The sequence below is a fragment of the Pholis gunnellus genome, assembly GCF_910591455.1.
Source record: "Pholis gunnellus genome assembly, chromosome: 7".
In the NCBI taxonomy this organism is placed as follows: domain Eukaryota; kingdom Metazoa; phylum Chordata; class Actinopteri; order Perciformes; family Pholidae; genus Pholis; species Pholis gunnellus.
The window spans coordinates 4,996,443-5,011,603 of NC_136533.1; the positions used below are offsets into that span (position 1 = coordinate 4,996,443).

At 41.8% G+C, this 15,161-nt stretch overlaps 1 protein-coding gene across 1 annotated transcript in view; it reads left to right on the plus strand.

Annotated features, from left to right (window-relative positions):
- LOC306698651 (unconventional myosin-IXAb-like) overlaps positions 1-15,161 on the plus strand; it is a 126,364-nt gene that overhangs the window by 61,258 nt on the left and 49,945 nt on the right. Inside the window, exons 5-8 of the mRNA XM_079163067.1 lie at positions 877-976; positions 3,258-3,311; positions 8,465-8,565; positions 9,377-9,503. Coding sequence (XP_079019193.1) covers positions 877-976; positions 3,258-3,311; positions 8,465-8,565; positions 9,377-9,503 — 382 coding nt within the window. The remainder of the gene's footprint in view (positions 1-876; positions 977-3,257; positions 3,312-8,464; positions 8,566-9,376; positions 9,504-15,161) is intronic.

Here is a 15,161-nt window from a genome sequence, read left to right on the forward strand (position 1 = left end):
CCAGCTCGGCCTCTATTTTGGAAGCTCATTAAATATTTATTGCCAGTAAATGTTCATTAAGGTTCATTTTATTATTTACCTGAATGTCTGTAGTAGATGGAGGTAACATTTTCAGGAGGATTACATAAATGAAGTTCTATTTGTTAAAGAGAAACATTGATAGAAACGTTACCTTGAAGTTAATTTCAGGTCACATTTCGCAGCTCAAAGTGGCTGTTTTGACAGCAGGAGCAGTGACAGTTATGGAAATAGTAAAACTACTCGTGGAGGTATTGTTTAGAAGCTCGTTAACTCGCACTACGTCTCGGTTTCATTTAAAACATCCTTCTACCCGTCCACCAGTTACAGATCGGGGTTCTTTAATATCCTTTCTGGGCTTTTTAACTTTCCACCACTCCATCGGGCGTTAAGTGTCCCCGTGCAGAGCAGGGAAGCTCGTTTCCAGCTGTAATAAAATGACATCTGGGTGCGTTGGCCGAGGCCACAGCCTTTGTCACAGAGGCACAAGTCCTAACCTCCAGCCCACACACACACACGCCACACTGACGCTTTGTTTGACTTGAAACGCGAGCCTGTCGGGTGGAGAGGTGTGACCTATTTATTACATGCTGCAGGTTTGAGTTGTGACATACTGTAGGGTGCAGATGGAGAGTTTTTCCACTGTACTCTACTCCAAAAGCCTCTGAATGGAGTCTCCTCCCCGAGGCGTCGTTTAAGGCAGAGCGAGGAGTTGTGAAAGCTGCTGTCCTCAGTTCACCTCAGAGGGAATTTAAAATGATGGGAAACCTGTTTTTGTGTTAAAGAATCATCCCCTCTAACTTGTTGTGTGTGTGTGTGTGCGTGTGTGTGTGTGTGTGTGTGTGTGTGTGTCTGTAGGAACTACCATGTTTTCTACTACCTGTTGGCCGGAGCCAGCGAAGAGGAGAGGAAGTCCTTCCACCTGCTGAAACCTGAGGAATACCACTACCTCAACCAGGTCGGCACACACACAAATGCAGACAACACAGAATTCAGTGCACAAATACAAAAAATAAAAAATAACTCCACGTTGATATATATTCATGCAAATCCTGTTATGTTGCCCGTCAAGTGATTCAAATCCTGTTTCTGCCACCGCCAAAGAAGGAAAAAAGCGGGAAAAGGATTTGTATTATTGTGATCTAAGAGTTGGATTTGATGGCTTTTCGTAATGTTTTCAGACACTTATAACAACAATCTGAGCATTTTGGTTGCAAAAACAAGCATTTTAGTGAATGTAACATTACACTGAGGTGCACAAATGCCCTCGGGGCTCGTTTTGCAGCAGCCGGTTAAAGCGTACTCCCTCAATACTGAACCCATTTTACAATGTGTTGTCCCAGTTAGTCCCTGAGACACAGAAACACGGGGAAATAGGGTCCAGACATTTCAATCTTATCTTTAAATTCCAAATGTATTCAGATTAAAGCATGAAATGTATTTTTTCATTGCGATGAAAGGCAGAATACCACTCGTAGATCTAGTGAGTAGCTAAGAGAAAAATGTAAATCTGAGGAAAATTGGTGAATGCCACAAATTCTCTTTAATCGCCGTACAAACAAATCTGTTTGTGCAAGTTGTTTTTGCATGAGGCCCACGTGATGGAAATTAGTATTTTCTCCCTTCACAAACTCACAGAAACGAAGCTTGAGAGATTGATGGACGCCCTGAAGATGGTCCCCCCCCCCCCTCCTTTTCTCTCTGTTGGATCTTATTCCCTCATTTATCATAACTGGATCACTTTGAAGTGTTGATTGCAGCAGCTCAAGAAATGTCCACCCTGCATCTGTGACTGTGTCTCAGATGTGTGTGTGTGTGTGTGTGGGGGGGGGGGGGGGGGGGGGGGGGGGTTGTTTACATGCTTGTGTACATGCCAAAAATTCCCCACGTGTCCATCTTCTGCAGCACATCTGTGTGTGTTGGCAGCAGATGTGTGAGGCTTCATATTCTTCCTATGGCAGCACACGAAGGAGGCAATCAGAGAACCCCCTTTGTTCATCTCTTTCCCCCGAAAAGTAACAGTTTTTTTTTTTCCTCCCTTAATCCCCACGACAACAACCCCCCCCCCCCCCCCCCCCCCCCATCCTCATCCTCATCTTCTGCTGCCGACTGCCTGTTACCATGCAGCCCTGTTTCCATGGCAACTGCAATACTCAGGAGTTAATCTGACTTGATCTCGTGCAGAGGACGCCGGCGGTCGTGCGTGCGTGTGTGTGTGTGTGTGTTTATGAGCGTGTGCACGACACACAGCAAGCCTTCTGTCTGTCAGACACACACACACACACACACACACACACACACTCCTGACACACGTGGTGTCACAGAGGAACAAAATGCTTATCCATATTTATCTCTCTCAGATTTTGTTCTCTGCGTGTTCTTGTTCTTAAATGACAACGTGACAAAGGGTCGCTCATTGTGATGATCCGAAAGAGAATCTGCAGCTCCCCTCAACTTCTGTTTTGCTTCACTCTCACAGCTCTCATCGTGTGTCTTTACATCATTTCTCGCCGAGACAGGCAGCTGTTTTCAGTGTAAAATATCTAAATATGCGCAGCAGATAAACACAGTAAGTGACTCGCTGGTGATAATAGTGGAGCATTTAGCTTCTAAAAAGTCAGATATTGACTGTAGTTGACTGTAACAGAGCAAAGAGTGAATATAGGACTTGCAATCATCAGGCTAATGTTCCCTGTACCTGCTTACTTAAGAGGGAAATGTTGTACATTTTAATACTACATTTATTTGACAGTTAATATGACACATTGTTACAAATCAAACAACCGAGTACATTATATAAGTGTAAACTATCTCCAGCGTGACAAGCTAAAACTGTAAAATGCTACTTCCACAATATAATAGTATACAACAATTTAATAATCATTGGGTAATACTTCTGTACTTTAAGTTCAGTAAGATTTCATTTGCAAAACTTGTACTTGTAATGGGAGTATTTTTTACAGTTTATTGCTACTTTTACTTCAGTAAAAGAGCTCAATACTTTGTGTACGTAGTGTAAAAAAAGTCAAAACATAACCTCCACCATCATGGAATAACTGAGTGCTGCTCTGGAGATGTGTGTCTGCGTGTCTGCGTGTCTGCGTGTCTGCGTGTGTGTGTGTGAGGATTGGTCATTTGTTTCCTCACATATTTAACTGCATGTCTCATCTTTCCCAAGTCGTGTGCGTATTCATGGTGTGTAATTCCTTCCTTCTTAACCCGCTCTGCCTTGCTTCCAGATGACAACGAAATCGCACAAACTCCACTGGGACAATTACTATGAGAGCGACCTGGTCAGTATCATGTGGATGACGAGTTGTCTGTGTACGTCTGTGCTCATTGGGTGTGTCGTGGCTCTCTGGTGGTTTTTGGTCTCGGGTCTTGTTCTCTCTCGCCCGCCTGCTTTTCACTGAAATGGACTAAAGATGGAGGCGACCTGAACTGACCTCAGCTGGTCGAGCTCGATAATGAAAAATGTTTAAAGGGATACCTTTAATGTAACGACTTTAGTTCTTTTGTCTCAAGATATTTGTGTACGTTTTAAAGTATCTCAGTTAAAGTGTGATTTGACACTGAAAGAATTATATCATTTACTGTAACTTCTGTTGCAACAAAGATAACAAAGAGACATCTCCCTGAAATGGAACATGACTATATAGATGAACGCTGATTGACCAAGTAAAAGTCAAACATTAAGGAATCCCTTTAATCTAATTTTTGGCTTTGGACGCTTTGCTGTCTGGCGATTGATTGATTACATCAAACCTGGAAACCGACATCTTTAAAGGGAAGGTTCAGGATTTTACCTTCACTTCTACATTTAAATGTATTACCTCCCATGCTTTAAATGATCACTATTACATGTTTTTATCCAGTACAAATACAGATATTTGAGAATATTACCATGCTATTATTCTCTGTATCTGCTGGATATTTAAATAAGCATCAGGTTGATAACAAACTCAAGATCATATTTAATGTAAAGCAGCGACAGTAGGAAAGGTTGAGGTAGTAAACAGTGTGGCTGATATCAATGAGAAGAATCTGGCCTGGATTACATGAATCATTTCCTGTGAATCCCTCGTATTAGAGCAGGACTCCACCACAATAAAAAGTACTTTATAGAGAAGTATTTACAGGATGTACACACATTTTGATGTGCTTGTACTTGTGCTTTGAATGTGAGCTAGCAGCAGTAAGAACTAGCTGCTAGAACTGCTGCTAGATAACTAAATGCAGACATTGTAAGGCTGTATGAGAGTAACGCTTTGATCATTGAGATAGAATGACTGGATTACACTCCCGCATCAATATGCAATTAGAATCCTGCACAGGAATGGCGGACCCCGCCACCAACAATGGAAAATTACCATATAAAGGCGTGATTAAATCATTTAATTACATTAAATGTATATTGCTTAAAAATGTCTGACCACCAAGAGTCTAGAGAAGTACTAGAGAAGTTCATTACAGCCGAACAATAACTTAAAATATCAAGAGACGATAATGGAAATGTCGAGCAAACATTATTATTTCTTTCCTTACGCTGTTTTTTTTCTATGAGAATTGTGATCAATTGGCTTCACTTCCTGAAACTTCCCTTTAAGTGTGTGGTCCATTTCGTCTGTGTGTGTGTGTGTGTGTGTGTGTGTGTGTGTGTGTGTGTTTGCCGGTCTCTGAGCCTGCCACTGTCTTGCCAGTCTCCACCTGACGTGAGTAATGTTTGGTCAGTGGGATTTGTTTCTGTGTGGTTAAGGGATTCAGTATCTCCTAATAGGTGATTGTGTTACTTTGACTTTGCCGGCGAGCAAACACTTGACATGAGAGTCGATTAGTATAAATACGACTCGTCTGATCCCTCTTGACTTTGTCTCTTTGTCTCCCACGTCTTTCAAATAAATTGCACCTTTATGAGGACACTCACTTACTTTCTTCAGAACTTATTTGTAGTTTCTGCTCCACATTTATCCAGTTAAATCTTTCTTTCGAATATCAAACACTCCCCTCCTCTGTGCATGGAAAGGCACTCTGATATGCTGTCGTCCTTTTGGATTCCCAGTAGTTGAGATGGATTCCAGCGTCAAAGCAAAAAATGTGTAGAAATATTTCCTGTCTATCCTTTTTCAAATCACTCCTGCAGAACAAATCTCCAGCAATGGAAGCAGCATATTTATAGGCAAAGTAAACATTGTTTGAAACATACTGAGCATGTAAAGTGGATTTAGCTGCCTGAGTGATTTGAGAAGTTTATACTATTTATAATAAGTTTTGATTAATGTTTTTCCGGGTTGCCGTTTAAAACCATCGTAACTTCTGTGAATCAGCTACAACACTACAAAGGTTTCACAGAAAGCTTCGAGGGGAGGAAGACAGATTTGCAGTTGACTATTATTTTCAAAGAATATATATATTATACTATTATTACTGCTATATTACTTGTTTGCTTTCTTTCCACGAGTGAGATGAGAAGATTGACATCAATGCGTTCCGATATGGAGACAGTCAGGATGTGTTATGCCTAGCTTAGCATAAAGACAGCTAGCCTGGATCTGTCTTAAGTGAACATCTACACCAAATACAATTGAAGCTGCCTCATTCACACACTTTAGTTTGTCTACTAATACATAAACCAAAAAAAATGTAAGGAGACCATTTCTGGTTTTGGTTGGAGTTGCATGCTAACTTGTAACCCACGCTATGGCCAAATATGCTGCACAGTAGCAATGAGCGGAAGAATTAACTTTGTTCATCAGGAAATGGAGGATATAACTCACTTTAAAATCGAACATTTATGTTTTTACATATCTATGTTCATGTAATGGTTAAACAAAACGACATACATTGTGTAAATATGTCAGAATTAGAGTTGTTGTGCTCTAGGTGTGAGCTAGGCTAGCTGTTTCCCCAGTCTTTATGCTAAGCTAGGCTAACCACGCCCTGATTCTTACATATACTTAAATTTGCACTGTAATCCTTTTGTAATCCTTTTCATGTGAAAGCCGCTACGCTATACAAATAAATGTGCCTCGCCTTAACTAAAGACATGAGATTTATATCGATCTTCTCGTCTCACTCTCGCAAAGGACGCAAAAAGAGCGTTCATCCCAAAATGATGAACCATTCCTTTAACTTCAAAGACTCTTAGTTTTCTTCTCTCTATTCTCTTTTTTTTCCTTTGGCTCCTTTCTGTCATATTTCTTTCCTTACACAACATCCCGCCTCACTGTTTGCTGACACGATGTCTCGCTCAAGGGTCAGTCAATGACCTCAGCAGTCTGTGACCCCACCGTCCAAGGAGATGATGTCACCGTCTTGACAAACCGTCACACACACACACACACACACACACACACACACACACACAGAGAGAGAAAGCTCAGCAGCTCTTGACAGCTGTCTGAGCATCTGACCGGCCTTTTGGGCCTATTTAACCCTTGACCTCTACCATCGGTCAACGGGGGGGGGGGGGCATGCTGCAGTAAATAGAGACACCCGGTGCTTTAAACAGTGACAAGTGTACACACATTCCAGATGTCTGGAGACAAAAATAGAAAATAAACCAGAGTGATTTTATAAAAAGTATTTGACTAAAGATCCCAAAGACCAAACATTTTCTGGATGTTTGCTTTCGATGTGTGCAGTTGGGTGTTTGTTGCTGGGCCTCTGTGGCTGTGGGGGTTTTGCATTCTGTGCCTTTTTGGGTGTCTATGGTTTTTGGTCGTGTGGAATGTCTGGTGACGGGCCTGGCATGTTGTTTTTGGCTTAACGTCGACCGGGTGCCTCGACAACATAAATCATGATTAAGTCATGGTAAGTAGCAGCAAAGCCTCGACTGGATGCACATAAACTTTTAACTGGATCCATGAGCGATCTGTTGAAAAGTGCTGCGTCAGCTCCTGACTTGACTCAATTAAGTGGTGCAAGCCTGCGCCGGGAGTGTTGCAACTGGCATAACTTTACGATTTCAAGTTGTGAGTGAGAGAAGGTCCTTTGTCTAAAATAAAGTTGTTTAGTAATCACCCCTTCACTTTTTTGGTTTTCGACCAAAGCATTCCCTCGCAACCTGCCAAAAAATTTGATCTCTTTATTTTCTCAACTTCCTTCAACGTATCGTATTGTGCTGCTCGGCGCTGAGGTCGAACATACCCGGCAATTTGAAAACTGTCTTTTCCCGGGTCTCGCCGTCGCTCGAGAAGCCTCAAAAGCCCCTTTTGTTTGCAATTGGAGACGCTCGCCGGAGAAAATCGCAGATCGTTGGCTCCGCAGTTACCGACGAGTTCTGAGCCAAAGTAAAAACAATGGCGAGGCGGAGGAGCGCTGAATGTTAGAGCGGAGAGGAGGCAACCCAGAGTGGGGATTATGGGTTCCTGTGTCTTCTCTCGCTGGCCGGTCGCTGTGGTATGCGCTAATTACAGCCTGAGAGAGGCTCGCTGCCGGAGCAGAGACTCGCTGACCGACCGGAGGCCCTGAGGAGACACACACACACACACACACACACACACACACATCACTGTAAACATACACGTCCTCGCTCTCTCCATCCTTTACTATCACTGTATGACGTCAGTGCCTCCCACCTACACAGAAATGCACTCATGAGTACATTTCTGTGTGAACATTAGTAAACAGGTGGCTTGCGTTTCCTCAACTGCAGAATCATTTCTTTCTTTTCTGACACCGCGACGTGTCCCTCTTTCATTAATCACTTTAAAGCGAACGTACCGTTTGATTGATTTATCACCGGTCGTCTGCTGAGCCAAGAGTCCGACAGCCATGACCACATTTAATCTGCGGTAATCAGTTTAGTTTCTCCGCGGTGGTCTTATCCATTAAAGATGTGGCCTTTGCTGCCGGAGGAGCGCCGCGTGGACTCGAGTCACGTGGTTTAGACTCGCGTCATGAATCTTAATCTCTCTTTAGACTCAACTTGACAAAATTCAAAAGACCAACAACTTGACTTTGACTCTGACATCAATGACTCGTGACTTTGACTTTGGCCTTTTGACTTGGAATGACTTCTGATGTCAAAATCAGAGAAGAGATGAGGAGTTTTTTTTAACTTGGACTTGACTCTGGCTTTGTTGTTGTTTGACCTGGGACTTGATGCCAAGACTTGCAAAACAATGGCTTTGTTTTATCTATTAATTTCATTTTCAGGTGCAATAACTTCCTCTAATGATACCAGAGTTCCTCTTTATTTCAGACAAAGTGAAGCACATGCTGTGTGAAACCCTGCTCAGTCACACACATATACTCATTTAGCTTATCTAGACTCATCCATTAGTGAGCCAAGTCTTCGCCATCTGCAAGGGAATAGTTTTATATACGACATAAGCAGTTTTTAGTTAGGTTTACGTGTATATTCATTAAACATCCTTTGTGGTGCTGATGTCTCTCTCCGTCTTCCTCTCTTTTCCTGTGTTTGTGTGTTTCCACCTGACACCAGCAGGACTCCTTCACAGTGGAAGGAGAGGATCTGAAACATGACTTTGAGCGTCTGCAGCTGGCTATGGAGATGGTCGGCTTCTTACCCACCACACGCAAACAGTAAGATGAGCAGTTTGGTCGTAATAATATGTACATGTGAATGATCACAGGACCTCAGCCGTGTCGGTTAGAATCACTGTCAGGAGTCTTGTAAGTAGAATACAAATTACATTTTTTGTGGGAAAATGATCAGGTCCAGCAGAAACAGACTAATTCCTCTATAAATACTCATGTTCTCACAAAACATTTTGAATTCTTTGATTATCACATGCTCTTCAATGTATATTCAATGTGTAGCTTTATATTTAACCAGGCGTCAACCTCCAGATTTGAAAAGTGAAGCCAACCGTGGAAGTGCCTTAAACGTGCATTTATCCTAATGGCCACCAGGGGGCGACTCCTCTGGTTACAAAAAGAAGTCTGATTTTATAGAAGTCTATGAGAAAATGACTCTACTTCTCTCTTGATTTATTACCTCAGTAAATATCGTAAACATGAGTTTATGGTCTCAATCTCTAGTTTCAAGTCTTCTTCAATACAGCATGATGTTCATTTAGTAAATGATGGTCCATTTAGAGTCAACAGGTGTTGTCCGGTCTGAGAGTTGTCCGTGTTTTCGTTTGTTTTCAGTTCATGAAAGTTAATTTTATCATTTTCATTTAAAGATGAATATTTAATCTGATTTGTTTTTGCGTCAGTTGGCTGTGAATAAAGAGACCATTCAATGGCAGCGCTGCACGCGATGACGAGGTTTCCTCTGAGCATAGAATCTCTTTATTTATCGTAAAACAAGCCCAATAAGACAGTAGCTTAGTTGCCCAAAAGCAAAGTAAATATATTAACAATAAGTACCTTTGTTCTCCTTTGTCAGGATTTTCTCCCTGCTGTCAGCAATCCTCCACCTGGGAAACATCCGCTACAAGAAGAAGACCTACAGGGACGATTCCATCGACATCTGCAACCCAGAGGGCCTGCCGATCGTCTCAGAGCTGCTAGAGGTGAGCAGCATGATGCAGCCTTTTCATGCAATTCAAGTAAAGTAAAGTTCAAACACATCAACGCATTTTGGGAGATATAATTCAGTTTTTATTGATAATCCAGTTTTCATTAGAAAATCCAATAGAAAACGCCACATACGACAAGTCTGAGTCGGAAAACAGTGCGTTTTGTCTCGCTGACTTTATGCTGAAATGCAATACTCTAAATACTTTGAAGGATAATAAAACTGAAGAATTGGAGCAGGGCTTTACCACAGGGCTTGTTTGTTCTCCCTAAATACTTTCTTTGCCGTTCCGTCTCCCAAAGTTATTCCATTACATACCCGATGGAGATACTTAAAACTCCACACGGACTTAGTGAACTACAAAAATCAAGTAGCATCCATTTGATCGAATGAGTTTTCATTGTGCTGTGTTTTTTCTGTTTTTTTAAAACACAGTGAGATATGAGGATTCCTATTTCCAGAGTTTACCTCCCATATGTGTGCTTTAGAGAAACAACAAGCTTTCAGAGAGCTGAGGACTCTCTGCGTTCAAACACAGCTTGTGTTGACAGCGGAAGTTAAGAGATGCTTCAGGACCCAAAGAGCCGTCCGACCAGCCAGCGTTTCCACAAAGTACTGTTTGTGTTGAGGCTATTTTCAGACCACTTGTGCTGCCATGTGGCTGCGTATGGGTTGTTGTCTCAATATCACCTGCATATAAATCACATTTTAGTGGTTACCCCCCCCCCAAAACAAAAAAAAACACATATTCATCACTGAGACAAGCTTCAACAATGTTTTTTTTAAAGGGCCATGCTTTTTTTACAGTGTTTATTTGTTGAAATGTGATGAGAACGAATGAGATAAGCATCAAATAATAACTAAAATAGAAAATAAAAAAATTATTAAATATAAAAAGAAGGTAATAATAAAATAAAATAAAAAGGTAATAATAATAAAAACAATAATAATAATAACAGCATTAAAAAATAATTACTAACGAACGTAAAAATAAAATTAATGAGTAATTACACATTTAGTTGTGTGTGTGTGTGTAAATATTTATTTACACCTACCCAAATATAAACAAATTTAAATCATTTTGAGGTGAAATGTCCAATCACGTCCTGCACAACACAAGCGCTTCTTGTCTGAGGGCATACATGCATACATTGTTGTATTATTACACAAATAAAAACTAAACTGAAAAACAGTTCTCGAGGCTTTAATCTATGCACACTTTGTATTTTCCTGACCTCAATCTCGACACTGCAGTAATTATCCGACATACACTAATCGGTCGGGTCTGTAGCTTTAGACCGCTTCGGACTCTTGGTCGTCCACATGATGATGATGAGAGACATGGAAAAACATTTCCTGGCGCGGGTTAACGTGCCACGCAGCGTTTACAAATTTATGATGTGCTGAATTTGAGTTCATTCTTGACACTGAGTGCAGACCACACACACACACACACACACACACACGCTCGTCAGTGTGCACTGTGAGGACAGCTCAAACATCCACACGCTGTTCTGATTTACCTTGGGATGGAGGGATGGTGGCACTTCCCAGTCCCTGTTACAAACTTCAACGATTAGCCGGATGTGCTTGTTGAGTCGCTGACAAAAACAATGTCCGAAGTGTGCTGGAGACTCCTGTCAACAGCACGGCGGGGATGTTATGACTGTGGAGAGCCTGCCAGGGTTCCCCTTTAACATAGGACCCGGTCTCTTTGAGTCTCCAGAGGGCCAGAGGGGCAGTGACGTGAGCTCAGCCACATGTTGGCCACATGCTCGGGGTTAGTGTTTTAAGTTCAAGTTTATTTGGATGTCTGTTCGTTGGCTATTTGTCCCCAGGGACATATAAAACATTGTTAAAGGGATGAGGAAGAAAGAAGGAAAAACCAAAACACAGCTTAATGAAACCAAACAAACAGAGAGTTCCTCTTTGTCCCTCTTTAATGTGGCAACATTCCTTCTGCAACATTTTTTTACTTTTCTTTTTGGGTGGGACAAAGGAGGAGTCAACCAATAGGAAATCAGTGTTATTTAATGTGAGGCGTGTAATGGAGCGTGGGATGATTATGAAAATATGTGATGGTTTTGTTAATTGCATGCAGCCAATGTTAAGAAAATGTGCTTTACAGGAAATAATTATAGACATTTTTTGACATTTCATGGTGAAAATTCCCGGTAAATTGGCTAAAAAGGTCAAATGTTGCCTTCCATTTAGTTAGTTTTCTTAATTTACATGAATAACCAATGTTGTAGTCTCTCTGGGCTTCTCTTTGATTTGTAAAATAAACTTTCAGACGAGATGGGATGAGAACTACTTCTCTCTCTATGGAGGTGGTACACTTGTGTGAAGCTTTCAGAGGAGGAGAACTGATTGGCACTGAGTGTGGACTGATGAATGAATGGGTTTGAAACTGGACGGGACTTCCTGTTTCCCGTGGATGTGGAACTGGAAGAGGAAGTAGAGCTCGTAGGAGCTGACGGACGGCTGACAGACGGGATCCTCTGAGCTGTAGAGTTGAGTGATTTGAGCTAACCAGAAACATTCCTGTGCAAACTGGTAATCGGTCCAGAGAGAGTAGCTCACTGTGAGAACAAATCCCGCTAAAGCCAGAATTTGTTGATGGTATTTTAATGCTAAAAGCAGTATCTTGAAACATATGAGGCCAATGCAGTCCCAACATTTTATTAATTTATCACAACCTTGACATAGGCCAATACATTTTGATGAAATCCTGTCAGATTTCTGTTTTATTTTCCTTATCAGCAACCATACTGTGCTGTTTTACTTACTTATCTTTTGAGACCTTTTTTAAAGATAGGGCAAGTCTCCTAATTCATAGAATAATCCCAGGCTTCTAGGACATTTATCTCATGAATATGTAATGTCTGATTTATTGGTTTCCACTGTGACTTCTGGTTTTATTTAGAAGTAAAGAAAGTATAGTAAGTGCTTCTTGAATTATTGAATATTTAAACCTGTTGGCTGTTGACTGCAACAACTAAATATGAAGGCAGTGGTTGTGTGTGAGAACAACTAACAGCCCTATTGATTAATTCTAAGCACCCATCAATTCCACCTTTAGTTACAGTTGCTACGTCGGACACGTTGTGGTCAACAATATGGCGATGTCTATACTGTAAATGTTGGATAACTAAGGTGACAGCTACCTAAAGTTCCTACGAGGAGTGTTTCCGAGTCCGTTTCAAAAACTTCAGTGATTTTAATGCGGCCAAGTCTGAGAGTCTGCCCTGCTCAGTCCTGGATCTGGTTCCCAGCGATGAGGCCTGGGCCTCCAGCAGCATCTCCAGGAGCAGCGAGGCGAAGCTCTGCTCCTGGAGGAGATGCTGCTGCCAGGTGTGGAGCTCTCCGCCTCCTGCTGGAGCTCCGTCTGCAGGTGGAAGGTGGCTCCAAAGCCGGATCTGGGTTGGTCGCTGCCGGACGCCTCGCCGGAGTCTGAGCTGAAGGAGTTTCTGCATGATTTCATCTTATTTGGCCAGAATCTGACCCGGTGGCAACGATGACAAGCATGAAGAATCCGTCTATAGAAACAGCCAATCTTCTCGCTGACGGTCTTGTTTACTTACGTAGGTCATACAGAGGCATCAGTATTAAATTGAGGCTGTTCACAACCAGTTAAAGTTCCTCACAACTTTAAACTGAAAACATATATTATAATGTTACTTTTCAAAAGAAAGCGATGCTGCTGATGTTGAGCTGACTGTGAGGTCTGAGACTCAAATACGTCTTTTGACCTTCTTCAAAGTGTCTTTGTTGTTTGTAGCATACGAGACGACTGATGTCCAAGTTCATGCAAAGCAAAGCTGTGATTGGTGCATTAAAGGAAAGAGGTGGTGCTAAGCAGCTATCAACGATGGTGTTTTGTTGTTTGCTTTTACAAACAGAGAAAGGAGCATCTGTCAGAGCTTAAGATTTGCTGAGAATCAGACTCGAGGTCTTCAAGTCCCAGGATAGAAAAAACAACTGGTTAATTTGAAAACTGAATCACTGACCCCAAACCAGTGCTTACAAACTTGTGTGTATTATGGTCTTAGAGCTGTGATCATAGCAGCAAGCCTGTTACCAAGAGACTAATACATGGAAATGTACCGGCTAAAGACCAATCACCAGGCTGCAGAATAGGCTTTGCTCTTAGTCGAGGGATTACCAGGCTGTGTGAAATGAAGTCTGATTATGCCACCGCCTCCTACACACACACACACACACACACACACACACACACACACACACACACACACACGCTTCTGTGTTCATCTCAAAGCCTTTACGAAGGCGCCAGTTGACAAACCTAGATCCATAATGGTATTAGCTATAACATTAACACCCTTGACTTTTGTGCATGAAGACATCAGGCAATCACATAAAGACATGCTGTCACATGTATTCACACACACACACACACACACACGCACACACCTACACACACACACACACACACACACACATGTGGTCTCAGCAGCAGCTGTTCGGCCCACTCCCATAATCCCTGTGGATGGAGGAGAAGTGTGTGTGTGTGTGTGTGTGTGTGTGTGTGTGTGTGTGTGTGTGTGTGTGTGTGTGTGTGTGTGGTGACATCTGCTTCTCCCAGTGTGGCCCTGTCATCAATGGTTTGTCAGGGGCCAAGTTTAGAGTCGGTGTGAACTCAACACATAGCATTGTACTGTATGTGTAGCGTTTACATGCTAATCTCGGCCAGCTGTGTTTGTTAGAGGCATCCGAGTCATTATCAGCTTAGTAGGTGTAAGGGTTAGTTAGGGATGAGTGATACGATAACTAAATTGAGAAACTTCTTATACTGTAGATTAAAAAAAGGGGGCGATATACTCTCCTGTGAATATTTCGCATCAAAACAATTCATCCCGGCATTAAAAGGTTTTAACAGATTCTCACAGGCAAAGCACCAACTACCAGGGTCTATCTGTTGAGCTACTGTAAGACATTTTATTGAGTTTCCTTTTATCAAAATACTCGGAGTGAATTTGAGTTCCCCCCGCCGTCTAAATGTATATGTCTAGGGCTTTTATTGTGAAAGGTTAGCACAGAACGAGTGGATCTGGTATGGGCTGTCTTTGTCGACGTTGAAAGGAATAATAATAAGTTTGCTTTGTTGGTTTGTGCCACTGAGCCTCTGTGTTGTACAATATAATGTACGTTTTTATTGCTCATTGTAATTAGTTGATGCTTTTATTCGCAGTGTGAAAGCTCCGAAGAATCGACCTCATTGAGCAAAAACATTATTCTGCTTTTTCGTCCCGTAATATTTGAGTTCTGTGTGAAAGTATTCATGACAAAAACAACCAGATCGAGAAAATATATTGACATCAAACAACCACATTTATTCTGTGAAAACAGTTCTATAAAGTCTGGAGGCAGCTTTTTTTTTTTAATAATCTCTGCTTTGGCTCGGATAATCTACATATTTAAAAGAAAGCATAGCAGGGAGAGGGCGGGGGGAAGATGACATCTATAATGTGTGGCCATTTATCAGGCTGGGATGCTCTAACAAAAAGGTCTGTTGCATTATGGGGAATATCGGATTCTGCATTCGTTGGAGCCTGACCCACACAAGGAACTAAAAGTCTCGATATCTCGGCCTCTGCTGCCTAATCTTTAATCCTTCTTTTATTTCATCCGT